This window comes from Melospiza georgiana, chromosome 13 (genome assembly GCF_028018845.1).
Source record: "Melospiza georgiana isolate bMelGeo1 chromosome 13, bMelGeo1.pri, whole genome shotgun sequence".
In the NCBI taxonomy this organism is placed as follows: Eukaryota; Metazoa; Chordata; class Aves; order Passeriformes; family Passerellidae; genus Melospiza; species Melospiza georgiana.
The window spans coordinates 11,286,003-11,302,032 of record NC_080442.1 but is presented as its reverse complement, the minus strand read 5'-3'; the positions used below and the strand labels follow the sequence as shown (position 1 = coordinate 11,302,032).

At 37.9% G+C, this 16,030-nt stretch overlaps 1 protein-coding gene across 1 annotated transcript; it reads left to right on the top strand.

Moving 5' to 3' along the window:
• The first annotated feature begins 5,676 nt into the window (after positions 1–5,676).
• Positions 5,677–11,689, top strand: BNC1 (basonuclin zinc finger protein 1). The gene is made up of 3 exons (XM_058033636.1): positions 5,677–5,823; positions 7,043–8,964; positions 11,008–11,689. Exons 1-3 carry the CDS (start codon positions 5,677–5,679, stop codon positions 11,687–11,689), a joined length of 2,751 nt encoding a protein of 916 aa, XP_057889619.1.
• Positions 11,690–16,030: the final 4,341 nt, after the last annotated feature.

The following is a 16,030-nucleotide window of genomic DNA, read 5'->3' as shown; positions in this document are numbered from 1 at the left end:
CACAGGCAGATGGGATTCAGAGCCTTTCTAAACTGGGAGTACATTGAAATTTTCCAGGAACAATTAGAGGTACAAGGTGCTTAATCTAACAGATTTAATATCCACATGCATTTCATGCCTAATTGTTGGGTTATGTCTTCAACAAGTACTTCCACCATCGAGAGCAGCCCAGCACGTTTTTTGATCATATGTGAAACATGCTGGCATATATTTTAGTTCCAGTAAAGAGAGAGCTCAACTGTGTGTTGAAAACTGAAGTCTGTCTTCAGGAAGAACAGACACAAGGACTAAATGTGCACTATAGAGTTGACAGGGGGGATACAGATACATGTGGAATGGATAAAACCCCAGATATTAGCCTGATATGGATAAGCTGGATTGTAATACAGTGAAAGTAAGGTGAACAAAATGTAAATTGAGAACTTGTTTTAAATCATGACAAAACTGACAGACTGTGTTATTTATCGGCAGAATATATCCCAAGGGAAAGTGGCAAAAGTTGCCTGACAAACAATGGACAAAGCAAAGCTTTGCTCATTGTATCGTGTGGAAAAGGATGGCACTGAGAGATGCTGATGATAAGGGGTTTTTGATTTGTCTCTGCTTTCAGTGATTGTGCAAAGGATTCAAGCACAAAAGTAATCAAGTGTCACTCAGTGAGGAAAAAGGATTTTATTTAAACTCTGCAAACACAAGAAACATGGTAGAATATAATAAAAACCAGGAAGAAAAAAGTATGGACCAGAAGGGCAACTTCACACTCATTTATAGTTACTGTTCTCTGTGAAAGGTGCAAACAGATTTGGATTTGGCCTTTGAAGTAGCGTGGCTGTACTTTCAATTTAAGGGATGGTAAAGGTATCTATCCCTTTACTTCCTTTGCAAATATTTTACAAGGAGCAAGCAATGAAATACTTCCAAATAACCAGACATATGTCCCATGTTTAATTTTATTTCTTCCCCCACTATAAATCATGCATTTCTCCACAAATGTTGTTACTGTGGAGCCACTATGGGTCTATTCTGCAAATATGGGATTTTTCCTACTTCTTTCCTATAAGATTAGTGCCCAGCAGAGCACATACCATGGTGGGTTGCATATATTCAGTGGGATTACCACTGATGATGAGATGGCCATAGGAGATACAGCTTGTTGCTAGAAACCCTCGAGAGAGGGCAATGAAAGCAGTATCTGCTGTAGCTCATCTAATGAAAGGTTCTCTCGTGTATTTGTTTCATTTAACGCCTGTTCCTTCTTCAAACTTGCATTTTAAACTGATAGAAATTTCTAAGCCCTGCCTGCAAGATGCATTCCTGTAACCTGGCATCAATGACACCATTTTGTCAGTAATCCTCATAGCAGGGAAGCTCTCAAGCTCTTCATGTGATGGCAGTAGCTTGAAAAAAAAGCAGCAGTTTTTAAAGTGGGGAGAAACTTAGTGCAAAACGACAAGGGTTTTTCTTAGATGCCAGAAAGTGCCAGAAGTGAGGGTGCTAAGCTGTGCATTTCTGTGGTTAAATAGCACCAGGGTAATGTGGGACTTGCTCTTCGTGTTACTGGTGTCTGCACTTGCAGCCCTTGCTGCGTGCAGAGACCCAGAGCAGCTTTGCAGCATGAGCACAGATCTCCAACTCAGTCCTGACAAGGTCTTCAATGTTTCCTTGCTTCTTAATTTATTTCCCAAGCCAAAGTGCTGTCAAACCAGAACCCTCTTAACACTGAATGAGATTGGATACACTTATTGTGCCCTTCTTGTCTTGCTGCTTTTTTTTAAACCTGTTGTATGTTGCAAGTAAGCATAGGTCCCGGGAGACTTCGTCAAACTTGCTTTGTGAAATGAAGCCTGATCATATACCCAGAATCAGCATGAGTGTGTCCCATTAGTCTGGGCTTTTCCTTAGCTCTGAGGGCTGTGAGTGGGTTGCAAAGAAACATTCAGTAACTTTTGAAGCATAATTGAAGCCACATCAATATCTGGCAAAAAAAGGATGTGAGCAGGTGTGACTTTCAGGCAGCACATGTTAAGATGCAGTGATTAGTAGTCAGATGCTTTTCGGTGACCAGTTTAATGGTTAATGTCTGTCTTGTAATGAGGGATCATTTTTATTTAAAGTTCAGCATTCAGATTCCCACGGTCATGCTGGTAAAACCACAGAACATTTTGATCAGTCTTTTCAACTCTATTTTTCAAATGAATTAAGAAAGTAGGTCTGATAATGGATAGGAAAGATCCATTTGGGAAGGAGAGAGTGACTGGAAAGCAATACCAAGATCCTTGATGATAGCATAAGATTTAGTTTTTCAGACCATCTGCCTTCTGTTTCTAGAAAATGAAATTAAATAAATAATGATTTGAATGAAAGGATTGCACTTTAAAAAATTTCCACTGTAATTTCCTTCTACATTTCCAATCCTTTAATTATAATTTTCAAGCTTTGCATCTATGCAATACAGAAAGTTATTTCTTTGTTCTGCAGAATGAAATTGTGTGTACATTCCACTTGTTGGGAAAATAAAGCTTATTAAAAGCCTTGATATAATTACAGTACCTTAGAAGAGGCTATTAAGGACAACAGGATTAACGGGCAAAAGACAAGGGTATTGTTTTCATGAAGTATTGCTAAATTTCTTTTCAATAAAGTCTGATATGTGTTAATTTGGGTGATAATCAAGGTGCATATTTTACAAATACCTTTTGAAGTTGAACAGTGACAATTAAAGTTGTTATTCAGTGATTATTTCAGAAGTTAATTTTACTTTTTTATATATTCTGTGTCTATATATATGATTATAAATGTTGATAGAAAAGCCTTAGGAGACACAGACTCTGACAAGCACAAATGAAGTGAAATGCTAAAAACCTGAAAAATCAGTTGTTTCTTCTCAGGGATTCTTTCAAGTAATTTTTTAAGTCAGCACAGATCCCCCATTCGAGGGTGCACCTTTGATATGCACCAGGATGCAAGCTAACTCCTTCTAGTTTCCAGAAGCAATAATGTGACTTGAGACAGCTTCAGTTCAATATTTAGAATAGAGAGGGAACTCTACTCCCTTTGTAACAGCTGTTTTCATATATGTAAAACAAAATGTCCTCTTTTTACTTGTTCCTGTTTTGGCATGTGCAGTCTTCTATGCATACACAGGAAAGCAAAATAAATACGTGTACCATGTAGAAGAAGACTCTTACAGAAAGCTATGAAATGCAAAATTTGGTGTGATGTATCTTTCTTGTCCAAGTACACAAATTAAATAGAAAAAGTAGTTTTAAAGGTCAGTGATTTGTGGAACATGTCCAAAGGAAAAGGAATGAAAAAAATTTTGAAATCTCAATTAACTTCTCATCGTGACAGCTTTTTTCATTGTGCAGATTTCTGTTACTTCTTGCAGAAAAAGGAAGTACTCTTTTGTAATTTTGTCTGAAGGGAATGTAAAAGATGCATTTATGGAATGCACTGCACCTTACTGAACCTAGCAGGGTTGCCTGTGGAAAGGCATCAGTCCAGGCAAGTCACAGAATATTATGTATGCAGAGAGGCAGAAGACTCAATCTGCGTTATTGTTTGATATCTTGTGGTAGAAATGAATCCACAGTCAACTACACCTTTTCTTCCCCCAACCTTTCCATAAGAAATTTATGGCTTTTTATTGTTATATGGAAGTATTTTAGGATCTAAGTGAAAATATATCCTCCATTAAAATGAAGCAATACTGCATAGGGTATTGATGTGTATTTTATGACTTTATGGGGAGCAAGAGCTTTTCTCAAGAACACAGGATTTTGCAACAGCTCCTTTAAAAGATTAAAGGCAAAGTGATTCAGAGATTTCAAGAGCCCTGTTGCCACTTGTTCCAATTCTTCAAATAGAGGCAAAGCTCAGCATCAAGTCGCTGCAGTTTGGAGATGTGCATGTAAGGCAACTCCTGGATAAGCCAGATACTGAGATTTTTGAAATCTCTCTCCAAATCCATTACTGTGAAGTATCAGGCAACCAAATGTCATGAACATGCTTATTTATATGTTTTGTATGCAGTGTCCTCTTCTGCCCCAAGTCAGCCAGAGGCTGCAAGTCTAAAAAAATGACCATTGCAGATCTCAGTGAAATTAACTTTCTGCCATGTACTTTTGAGTTTAAATGTTTCTTGCATCCATCTTTCATAGCAAGTTTTTGGATGATCAGGCTTCCTTGTATGTTTTCTAAAGTGCCAGTGGGGGAATGCAGAGTTTCTTTTTTTTCTTCAAATCTTATCTTACTTTCCTATAGGTATTTTGAGGAGTGGAAGTATCCATTTTGCATAAAACCTTAGGAGAGGGAACATTAATTTAAAAGCAGAAAAATGCCAGCATTTTACAATTGCATGATCTAACTCTTTTTCTTTATTATTCCAGTTAAGATATTCTGCACATCAATTTCTTTGCTTTCCCTCCCTCAATAAATACTCTCTTTATGCAGGAACTGTTCTTAGTGCCAGATCCAAGCAGTGCAGAATCCTGCAAAAGCTTTGCTCTGTAGCAAATCCCTCTGGAGCTTTAACTAGAACTTCCAAGTTGTCTGTTTGCCTTCTCCAGCAGATGGGCACATACAGAAGAAATATTATATTCCAGGAAGCAAGTTTGTATCACCCCATTGATTAGGGACATCTGAATACTAATTTGATTTGCATTATAGATGACCTTGGTAAGAGTAAAGTGATGTACTAATTGAACAGTGCAACTGGTGTTCTGTGTGCTCTCTTCTGCTTTCAAAACGTGATTGTTTAGACTTGGAACAGTTGGAGTACTTTTTGGTGAACTTTGTCACTGAGGAGCATTAGTAAACTCCTTTGTCTTTGACAGAATAGAAATATTCCATGTGAATTCTGGGTGTGTAGGGCATGACATCTGTGCAGAGCTGATGCACTGCTCATTAGAGCTGGCTAGATTGCAGTATGGAGTGCCAGCAAAACTGTGAGAGGAAGTCTTTCATCTGTACAGCTTTGTTTTCAAACCTTCCTGAGAAAGTGATCATACATAAGGATCAGAGCTTAGATGAATACATAATTTTTAACAATAATTGTTATGAAGGTGCTTCAGCCTAAATAAATCCACAGAAGTGTTGCTATATATATTGTTAAATATTCTGCTTTCATTTTACTGCAGTGTTTCTGCTGGTGACTTGTATAACTCAGGCTTTGCCTGGATTACTTACATTGCACATTGATAGGTCTGTGTTGGTATGTTAATTCTGTCTTCATGTGGATTTTATAGAGGTACTGTGGATGTATAATCTGCACAATCTGAATGGTGCTCATATATTACCTATCATGCTTTCCATTGATCTCCAGGCTATCCGGTGCACTCTCGTGAACTGTAGTTGTCAGTGTTTCAAACCTGGGAAAATAAATCAGCGACAGTGTGACCAATGCCGGCATGGATGGGTAGCACATGGTAATATTTGTTTTTACAATCTATAGAAAATAATTTAGGATCCTCATAACTATTGCATGTTTTTTGTGTCACTCCTCAACCCCCACCCCAATATTAGTTGCATTTCATGTTCTCTTTCTTGGGACTCAAGTTTATTTACATTTTGTGATTTTTATTTACAGCCCTGAGCAAACTAAGGATTCCAAACCTCTACCCATCAAGCCAAGTAGAAATAGTTCAATCCAATGTTGTCTTTGATATCAGTAGCCTCATGTTGTACGGAACCCAAGCCATCCCTGTGCGCCTTAAAATTCTGCTTGATCGGCTTTTCAGTGTTCTGAAGCAGGAAGAGGTGATACAGATTCTCCATGCTCTGGATTGGACACTGCAGGATTATATACGTGGATATGTGCTACAGGTATTTAGAGGTGCTTTTAAAATAGAAATATGACAGTTAAGTAATTTTCCATCTTAATCTTCTCAGTGGTTCACAATGTGTTAACAATGTGGCACATCTGAAAGACAGTAGTAGACATGTATGAGCTTAATGCCAGAAAAGAAAGGTGATTTCTGGTGATTGGTCTCTTTTTTTAGTTGGACTTAATTGAAATCTTTCCACTTGCTCAAATCTAACAACAAAGGTAAGCAAAAATAAAAATCAAGAGTTACTGGTAGTGTATCAAAGTAGAGGCTTTAGAACTTGTTCCAGTATTATTTAAACAGTGAGTTTGCTTTTATACAGCAGAATAATACATCAAGAAATAAACTTGCCATTATTTAAAACACCAGGGACAATATTAATCTCTGGTAGTGCTATCGACCTTACTGGAGCAGCAGCCAGAGTGTATTTGGCCCTATGTGCTTACACTGATGTTAGTCCTTGCTGCTGTGGAAGTTACCTTTTATGTAAAGTAACATTATGATCTTACATTATGACATGAATCAATATTTAATGGTCTTGATAATCTTGCTTTTTAGTGTTAGGATTAAAAATATGGAATCAATTACCTTGAACCTCTATCACATGAAAAATTTATAATGTTACGTTCTTCATCATCTTAGAAACTCTTACATGCACTGTGAAAAATCTCAGTAGGCCATCAAATACATGTTCTGTGATAAAATATTTATTGTAGTTATTGGGAAAAGTTAGGCATAGCTAGAGTTTGAAAGAACTCCAACACTAGTGTAATTACAGCTGTGCTCTGTGAAAACTGGCAATAGATCAATATAGGTTCATTTGTTCTCTGATCTTAGTTGCTTGGAAGATTATTAAACTTGCAATGAAAGAATACTTGGCTTAAATGAGGACTTAAATCTTGGTCTGATTGCTCCATCTCTCCTGTCTGTGCTTACAGGATACTATCTGTTGTTCAAATAACGTGTCTTAATTTTTGTGAAAAAAAATAGTTTATTGGAAAGTATTACTGTCAGTTCAGGAAGAAGTAATATCACCAACGTGATAAAATTTGGAAGAAATTATCACAAAATTTACATTGACCTCATTAAATTGAAAGTTTTTAATTTTTTGCTAGAGAATAAATTTTAGTCCCCGAAAAACATGAGAGATTTGAGGGGAAGTGGTTTTTTGTTTACCTTAACTAATGTCTAACTCATTTAAATATTTTTTGCTTTAGGATGCTTCAGGAAAGGTGCTGGATCACTGGAGCATAATGACCACTGAAGAAGAACTGGCTACTTTGCAGCAGTTCCTTCGCTTTGGAGAAACTAAGTCCATTGTAGAGTTAATGGCAATTCAAGAGAAAGAAGGGCAGTCGATCATAATACCACCACCAACTGCCAATTTGGATATTAGGGCATTCATTGAGAGCTGCAACCCACACAGTCCTAATTTTTCTGCTTCCTTGGACAAAATGAGTCCCACCAACATTCATCCTTTTGAGAATCTTGTAAATAACATGGCTTTCATGCTGCCGTTTCAGTTTTTCAGCCCAGTGCCTCCACCTTTGATAGGTTCGCCGCCAGAAAGACATTTGATTGAGCAAGGTCAAGAGCATAGCAACGAAACCAAACAAGATCTTCAGATACCATTTTCTGAAAGCAGTTTCTTAACTTCTAGTTCTGCACCATTTCAGGTTGAAAATGAGAGGAGCATAAATGGCCCAGATATCACTAAAACAGAAGAAGATGCCCTTTTAAGTGATTCCAGTTCACATAATACAGCAGCCAAGCTTGAAATGACAGCACTATCTCCAGAAAACAAAATGAAATCTGTTGAAAAAAATGCTGGGCCAAGAAAAGGGCGTGTCTTCTGCACTGCATGCGAAAAAACATTTTATGATAAAGGTACTTTGAAAATACATTACAATGCTGTTCATCTGAAGATAAAGCACAAATGCACCATTGAGGGCTGCAATATGGTGTTCAGTTCTTTGCGTAGTCGAAATCGTCATAGTGCGAATCCTAACCCCAGACTCCATATGCCAATGAACAGAAATAACAGGGATAAGGATCTGAGAAATGGTTTGACCATTGCTGGACCTGGAGACAGTAAAAGGACAGAATTCACAATTTTAACTCCAGATAGCAGAACTATTTCCAGCTATGCCAGCTCTTGTACAGATTCCAAAGGCCAGGCTGGATTTTCCAGTATTGGACACAATGGTGTCCTCTTTCCAAACCTGAAGACAGTACAGCCTGTTCTTCCTTTTTACCGTAGCCCAGTCACACCAGCCGAGCTTGCCAATACTCCAGGTACTCTTCCTTCTCTGCCTCTTGTTTCTTCCTCCATACCAGAGCAGCTTGTTTCCAATGAGTTGCCATTTGACATGCTCCCCAAGAAGAAGTCTCGTAAGTCCAGTATGCCCATTAAGATAGAGAAAGAAGCTGTTGAGACACCCAATGAAAGTAGCGATGTTGCCAGCTCTGAAGATGAGTCACGCCTGCAGGGGGTAAGCGATGGAGAGCTTGAGACCTGTGAGCATAAGATAGAGAAGCGGGTGACCGACAGGGTGGAAAAGCACCCCCATTCAGGTAATTCATGGAAATCTCTCTCTGGGGTAGAGGGCCCAAAGTATTTTGAATCTGTCTTTGCACCAAATAACAAATACATCGAGGATATCTCTGAGAATGAATTGCAACACTGTGAGAAAGAGGTTAAACCAGAAGAAAACCAACCATTAAAAATAGTTTCCCATGAGATTATGTATGAAGATCCAAAACACCACCACAGTGATGTTATAAAACCAATGACTGAACCCCCCATGTATATTAAAGAGCAGTCACAGCACAGGATTCCTAAAAATGACTGCCCTGAATTGCAACACCACTTGCTGACTGGGGGCTTTTTCAGCACTTTGTCAAACAGGGGTGCTGCCATTCCTTGTTTTGAAGACTCTAAAGATATGGATCATGTCAGTCAACATGCACTAGGGATTCAGAAGGAAGAAAGCCGCTTTCATTGTGACATCTGTAAGAAGACTTTTAAAAACCCTTACAGTGTAAAAATGCATTTCAAAAATGTACATCTCAAAGAAATGCATATTTGCACAGTTGAGGGCTGTAATGCTGCTTTCCCTTCTCGTAGAAGTCGAGACAGGTAAGAAAATTATAAACAAAATTCTATTTATTTTACCATCACAATGGAGCCTAATTTGAAATTAAAATGAGTGTTTGAGGAATGGAGCCTACAAATATTTTCTGTGTATCCTCGTATAACAGGTATGATAACTTATCAGAACGTTCTTGAAATGAAAATCCATTGAAAGAAACATTTCCTTTCCACAAGACTACAAGGTATTAAATAAAGCCATGAAAATTTCATAACTGATAAAGACTGCAGTAGTTGAAAGCATACTTTAGTACATAAAGGGAAAGCCATAAGGGTATGAATTCAGCAATTTTCCAGTAGATGCATGTGTGGACTTACATGTTTAATATGTACTTTCATGTATATTTTAATGTATACAGTGTTTTTGAAGAAAAAGCAATGAGATGAATTTAGGAAATCTTCATTTGCCCTTGTACTTTCTTTCCTCAAGGATTTGGAACAGACTGGTGAGAAAAAGCCCATAAGAAAAGCAAGATTAGTCTTTGTCAGCCCAAAATTAACCTTATGTAGTGGTAGTCAAACTAACACAATCTGGTGTTCATCCACATCAGTAGTGCTTTTCTGTGAGATTAAATAATAATTTCTAAACTAAAGCATGAGCTTGGTTCAGTTTAATGCTCATTTCAGTACTATATTGCTGTAATTATTTTATTTCAGCCTGTTATGCACATCAACTGAGCAACAAGTGCCAAAGCTTTGTTGCTGACCATCAGAAATGTATCTGAAGCGGTCAGTGATAGGTAACCAACGTATTGAAGTGTTACAAGTTTCCAAGTGTGCAGCGGTGTAAGAGCAGCTTTTGGCTGAGGAAGCGTGCCTGGATAGTAGTTGAGAGTGACACGAGGTTTAGTTTGTCTGCAATCTGCTAGGAGTGCTGGAGCCAGCTGATGCAATCCAGAGAGAGGATGAGCCGGTCTCTGAGGACTGGCCTCTGCATCTGAGATGCACAGATTCATCTGCTGCTGGCAGGGCTTCATACCCTGCTGCCTGCATCTTTCCAGATGTGAATTCCTCTCCACTGGAATTGCGATATGGGCCACAGGAAAGAAGGCCAGCAGTGAGATTTGCATTCACATGCCACAGATTCCTTCCCACACCAATATGTTGAGATAAGTTTTCACATAGGTGCTTTTGGAAGATGGGTTAAAAAAAAAGACAAGCAAGCTCAGAAGTCATTTCACAAGTTTTGTACAATAGTTATTTGGAACAGCTTTGCACAAGTTTCTAGACTTTAACATAGAGTAGTGTGACTACAAGTGCTAAATATTTCTGTGCCTTTTTGAACAATTCATGGTTCTGTTTAAACCATGATGGCAAGGAGAATGACAAATGTTTTACCAGTATTACAATAATACCTTCAGCCTTCTAGACAGAGCCTGTAAGTTCCCAGTGAGCTGATTGATTAACAATGTTCAGTGAGGAACAGTGACTCTGTATGTTTTAGTGGTTTCAAACTGAACTCAGAAGTGCCCATTTGAAAACTGCAAGTTGCATCTATTTCAATTTTCCTTTTTCAAGGAAACTCCTGTCAACAAAATCTCTGTACTGATATGTACAGCTGCATCCTGGACATGGCTAGAGTACATGGGATCATCAACATTTTTTGCCAGCTCAGGTGTCAATCCTTTCCTGCTTTGTCCATTGGGAAACAATCTTGTTTCTTTCCTACCTCAGTCCATTCTCTGATCTCAGTTCAGTTTATAGGTTTTTAGTCTGCGTCAACTTCTTTTATGTTAGCACTGGATCTGTCGGAGCAGACAGCTACCCCCAAAGCAAGTGAGAATCTGAAACATTGATTGCTGTAGAGTTATTACATAGAATCTGATATATGCCAGTGCAAGCAAGTTCAGAACCCAGTCACATGTGTAAATTGTCCATGTGCAGTCTGTGTGGTAGTTGGTCAAATCTGAAGTATACAATTTATGCATGCTACTAAATAATGATTTTCCATGTTTTTGTTTATAGTCATTGTGAAACAACTGCTAAGTGAGGTGAAACACTTTCTTGCTAAGCTTCTCTTTGTTCTTCTAGACATAGTTCAAACCTAAATCTTCATCATAAACTTCTGACTAAAGATACACTGGAATTCAACAACCATTTCAATGCAACATACCTCTTGAAAGACATGGCTAAGGAGTTTTGCCAAGATGTCTCTTTAAAACAACACGTTGGACGTACTTCTGTAATCTTCAAAGGAGTGAACAGAGCAGGCAGCTACATTTTTCCAATGAGCAAAATTGCAGAACCCTGTTCTGAGAGTTATGGATACGATCCATTAAATGATGGAGCTGTTCTGGATCTAAGCACTACTTCCAGCGTTAAATCTGAGAGCAGTGCTCATTCTTCTTGGGATTCTGACGGAGGAAGTGAGATATGCACCATGCCCTTGGATGATAGTGATGAAAGCTGTGAAGGACCCAGCCTAATGCCCAATGATGAACTCTACCAAGACTGTTCTCTAATTGAGAAAGCTAATCAAAACTTTATGAACATGCCTTCCAGTCTGCCAATAACTTGTCATATATGTCAGAAAACATACAGTAATAAAGGAACTTTCAGGGCTCATTACAAAACTGTGCATCTTCGCCAGCTCCACAAATGCAAAATCCCAGGTTGCAACACAATGTTTTCATCTGTTCGCAGTCGGAACAGGCACAGTCAAAACCCCAATCTGCACAAAAGTCTGGCTGGGTCACCAACTAGCTTACAGTAAGATCAGACGGATCTTAATTTATTTCTGCTAAGAATTAATCATTTCAATTAAGGAATGTGTTAACATTAGTTTTATTTAAGCTCATTTGACTTCTAGCTCACTCAACAACCACAGTCAAATTCTTTTCTCCTGTGTGTGCTCTCCAGCAGTTTCAGTTAGCAAAGCTTGGTGCTGTAGTTTTTGTGCAATTGTTTGATGTTGAACAGCTAAAACTTCTGTAAGGAAAAGAAGACATCTTAGAAATGGGGGTAGTAGGGACATTAATTTAAGTGTTTCTGATACCTGTGAAGTATTACTTGCCACAATAGGAGCTTCAAATGAGAACCATCATTGCTTGTGTTTACATGTTAAATGGATTGTTGTGTTGTGTAAGAAATGAGTAATGATTGGGATGAGTTTCCTCTGGTTAGGTTGAGAATTTTGAGGCCACCATTTCATTCCTGAGACCTTAGTCTGAAGCTGACTTGCAGTGTTAGTGGAACAGAATATTTGTACCTAAGTATATCCCAAAATCCAAAGGAGAAAGTACAAATTTGGGAAAACTGCATTAAGTCCAAATATTCTGAAAATCCTGCAGTCCTTACTCTTTAAGTTTGCATTTCACTTCAGTAAATATTACAGTATTTCGAATTTCTTAGAATTTATTACCATTTGCTTTGCAGGAAAAGGGGCTACTTAACTTGTTGGCAGAATGGCCTGAATAAATCTGAGACGTTCTGATAAATTGTACTGATAGAAAGAATGAATAGGTTAAGCTAAAATTTCTAAACTGTTGCAAATGCATCCATAAAATAAGGGGGAAAGTAAGCCCTTTAATTTAAAATGCACTTTTTGAGTTCTACTTTCAGAAAGAGAAAAGTTTTATTAAAAATAGGAGAGAAAAAAAAAGAAAAGAAAAAATCCCCAATGAAATATCCAAACTTCTTAGGAGTTTGAGGGTGCAATTCTAAGCCTCTGAGAGCAAGTGATAAAATGGATGCAGTAGATAGATCTTTTATGATGCAGCAGTTTTTCTCTTACCAGTGGGGGATAACATGTGTCAGTCTTTGTAACAATAGAAGAATGTTTATTCTCATTCACACCTCTTTTCTTTTAATGAGAACTTTGTTCAATATCTGTTAAAATGTTTCATGTCTTTGAGGTTGCCCCTGTAATTAACAGTATTCTGCATTACGTTCTATGCACTTAAGAAGACAGGCCTTGCATTGTATTTAAAAACACTTTAATATTTAATTTGTAGTCACATCATACAAATGTTGTGTGTGTACTTGTGGTGTGTCCTTTTTCAATCATTTGCAAAGAGGAAAAGAAATAAGAAAGCAAGTCTTTTACAGTACTTTTTTTACTTTATTCCACCAGTGGAAATCTGTTGATCAATTCTAGTATGCAAGCATGACATTGACAGCACAATCTGTACATATTATACCAAAGTGCTTACAGTATTTGTGGTTTCTAGAACTAGCCTAGTTTTCCAGTATAACTGGATCTTAGTCTTTATTCATTTTTGTGACTGAATAAAAATAGATTGAAATTCAGGATTTCATATGTATGTAGAAAGAATAGTACAATGCTATTGCCATATGTCTTGATGTTTAACTTATTCTAAAAAATACTATGGTATTGTAACCATTTCATATTGTATAAAAGAAACAAATGTGGACTGATTATTTCACCAATTCTTTTGAAAACTGGTTTGTGTGTGAGTATGGGTTATGCAAGGAAAAAAACATGACACAGTTGTAAATGTTTGTGCTCACTAGAAATGGTTTCCATGCGTTGTGTAAAGTAATCTTCTATTTTTTTAATTTACTGTAGGTTTATGTGATATTTAAAATAATCCATTTGTGCTTCAATCCGTCAGGAAAAAATATTAGCCTGCAGAACATTGTGCCATTGCTTTGAGGTTTTGTGTTCTGGGGGGAATCGGTGTTTTGGTTTTTTTGGGGTGAGTAGAGTGTTGTTTGTTTTGCTGAGGTTTTTCATTGTTGTTTTCTTTGGATTTTTAGTAGAAACTCATATCAGTGGGGGTCATAGTTTGAAAGCTAAGGGCACAATCACAGGAGACACAATTGCTCCCAGCCTTTTGATAGTATAAATCAATTATTTGTTATCCAGCTATTTCAAGCTCTTTTTTTTATACGTATATATATACATATATATATATAAACCTCTTTGTTTAATCATTAACTGGTTTTTGAAAGAAAATGTGATGTAAACAAATGTAATGCCCATTTATTTAGTTTTCACTGTGTCAAAAAAAAAAAAAAGAAACACATTTGTATACCCTAATAATTTTGTATGTGCTAATAAAAACCAATAATAATGCCTCTGGTTGATTCACAAAAGTAGGCTTTTTTGCTTGAAAATACTGCTATTCTTAATTTTTATTTTAAAAAAAGAACAATTTCTGAGAACACATTCTGTTTGTAGAGAGCACTGGTTTGACAATGGTACTAACTTATTCCATAATAAGGAAGTGTCATTATATTAATGAGCCATTAGAAGTAATGTAATAAATGTTGTCAGATATTTTATTGATTTTTTTTTTTCTTTGTGCAGTAGGCAAGGGTAGAGGTTCGTTTAAAAGCTGTCAGCTAAACAGAAGGTAAATATCTCGTCATTGAGAACTATACTGAAAGATATTTTGTGCCCTCTTTATTCTATATACTTTGGAAGGGTTTGGTGAGGGGTTTTTGTTATTTCTCCAAAATCTGGACAGGATGGGAGATTTCTCAGAACAGGCTAATAACCCTTAGCCCTAGAGCAGCATATGTATCTCATGAAGCGTTTGTGTAGCTCCCTCCTCCTAATGACCACAATGTGGCTGGACCAAGCCTTGACATCTCCTGTTAGTTTTAAATACGTGTGATGCTTATAGCAGCCCGTATCACATATTCACCACAGATGTTGAAGGAAGTAACCTCACTTCAGAATAGTAGTACCATTATTTTTGGAGCTTTTCAGAGCTGGTCTGGAGAGCTGAAGCAGCTTCCCCTGGCTGGGGCTCAGTTCCAGAGATGTTCACATCTGCAATCTGTGAGTATGTGCAGTTGGGGGATCAAATCTTTGCCTGAGATTTGAACTGGGCCTGGGTATGCCCACCCCTGCTACTTGAGTATGTTGCTCCTTTTTTGTTTTTATCTCTTTTCTTCTCCCTTAGAAAACAAGAACCTCAAAAACTAGATCCTGTCGTCTTTCTGTGGCTCCAAAGGAGAAGGCACGGGTGCACACTGGGGGGTAGCCACTCCGAGTATCCAGTTTCAGAACACAGGTATTCTGAATAGTTTTTGGTGGCAAATCTATGTCCCTCTGGAACAATGAATGTCCTGGTACTTACAGGAGTATTTGCAGAAATCTATTTGGAATGGAGTGTAAGGAATCTGTTGTTATAGCCCCAGTTTTCTAAGCACTTTAAAAAGAACTGTGGCAAAACCAGAGGCTGTTGTTTCTAGTGAATCTTTACTGAAGATATGCAGTGCAAAACCCAGCAAAGTGGAGAAACAAGTTCTGAAAATAACTGTCTGATGCCCTGCATTGAATAGGGAAGCCTAAAAAACAGCTAAACTACTTGGACTTAATCCAGGGATTTTTAAGTAGAGTGCCAGGTCCTTCTTGAAAAAGGCTCATGAGCGATTTCTGATTAATCAGCAAGCATAGATTTAAGAAAAGCGGCTAAACTGAAACCACCTTTAGAGTTTGAGATACAGCCCATAAGGATTCCATTCAGCCTGCAAGTGAGCATTCATTTCCAAGCTGAAATGAGAGTTTGAACTGGGAAGGAGACAACAGTGCAATAGGAGGAGGAAGGTTGGATCAAAGGTTTTGTTCAGAGCAGCATTTACTGGCAGTCCCCCTGATTTGAGGGAAGGGCAAGACACAGTTTGAAGTAGAATTAAGTATGCATAGCATGACCGAGTCAGCTTTGAATGACTTGGAAAACTTTTGGAAACTCTCGAACAGATTGCTGGCTAGAGAAATTTCCACATAACCTCAGCAAGCATGTTTCTGAAAGTAGACTGGCTTTTAATTTCCCCTTGCCTTCACCCCTCACCCCCTGCTCCCCTTGCCTTTTGGCACTCCTTGGATGAGGCGAGATTGCTGACTTGGAAATGTACTGTTGAAACATCACCCTGTTAAACTGGAGCCCTGTCAGCTCAGCTCCCTGTGAGCACCCTCCAGCTTTTATGTGTGGTCTGTAAAGAGGCAAGGGAAAGGTAACACCATGAGGTGACAGTCACTCTCTGGTGAGCACTTCATCTAATTCTGCACTGGTTTAAAGCTTCATGGAAGCATCTGTAGCCTTTATATTGTGTCTCTGTAGCTCCTACCCTAAACTGGTAA

What these genes read in the sequence shown, in the direction of transcription:
- BNC1 (XM_058033636.1), top strand. Translation starts at nt 5,677, where the DNA reads ATGTTGTACGGAACCCAAGCCATCCCTGTGCGCCTTAAAATTCTGCTT. An exon ending in TACGTGGATATGTGCTACAG is followed by an intron (nt 5,824 to 7,042) that starts GTATTTAGAGGT and finishes TTTTTGCTTTAG; the next exon opens with GATGCTTCAGGAAAGGTGCT. An exon ending in TCTCGTAGAAGTCGAGACAG is followed by an intron (nt 8,965 to 11,007) that starts GTAAGAAAATTA and finishes TTGTTCTTCTAG; the next exon opens with ACATAGTTCAAACCTAAATC.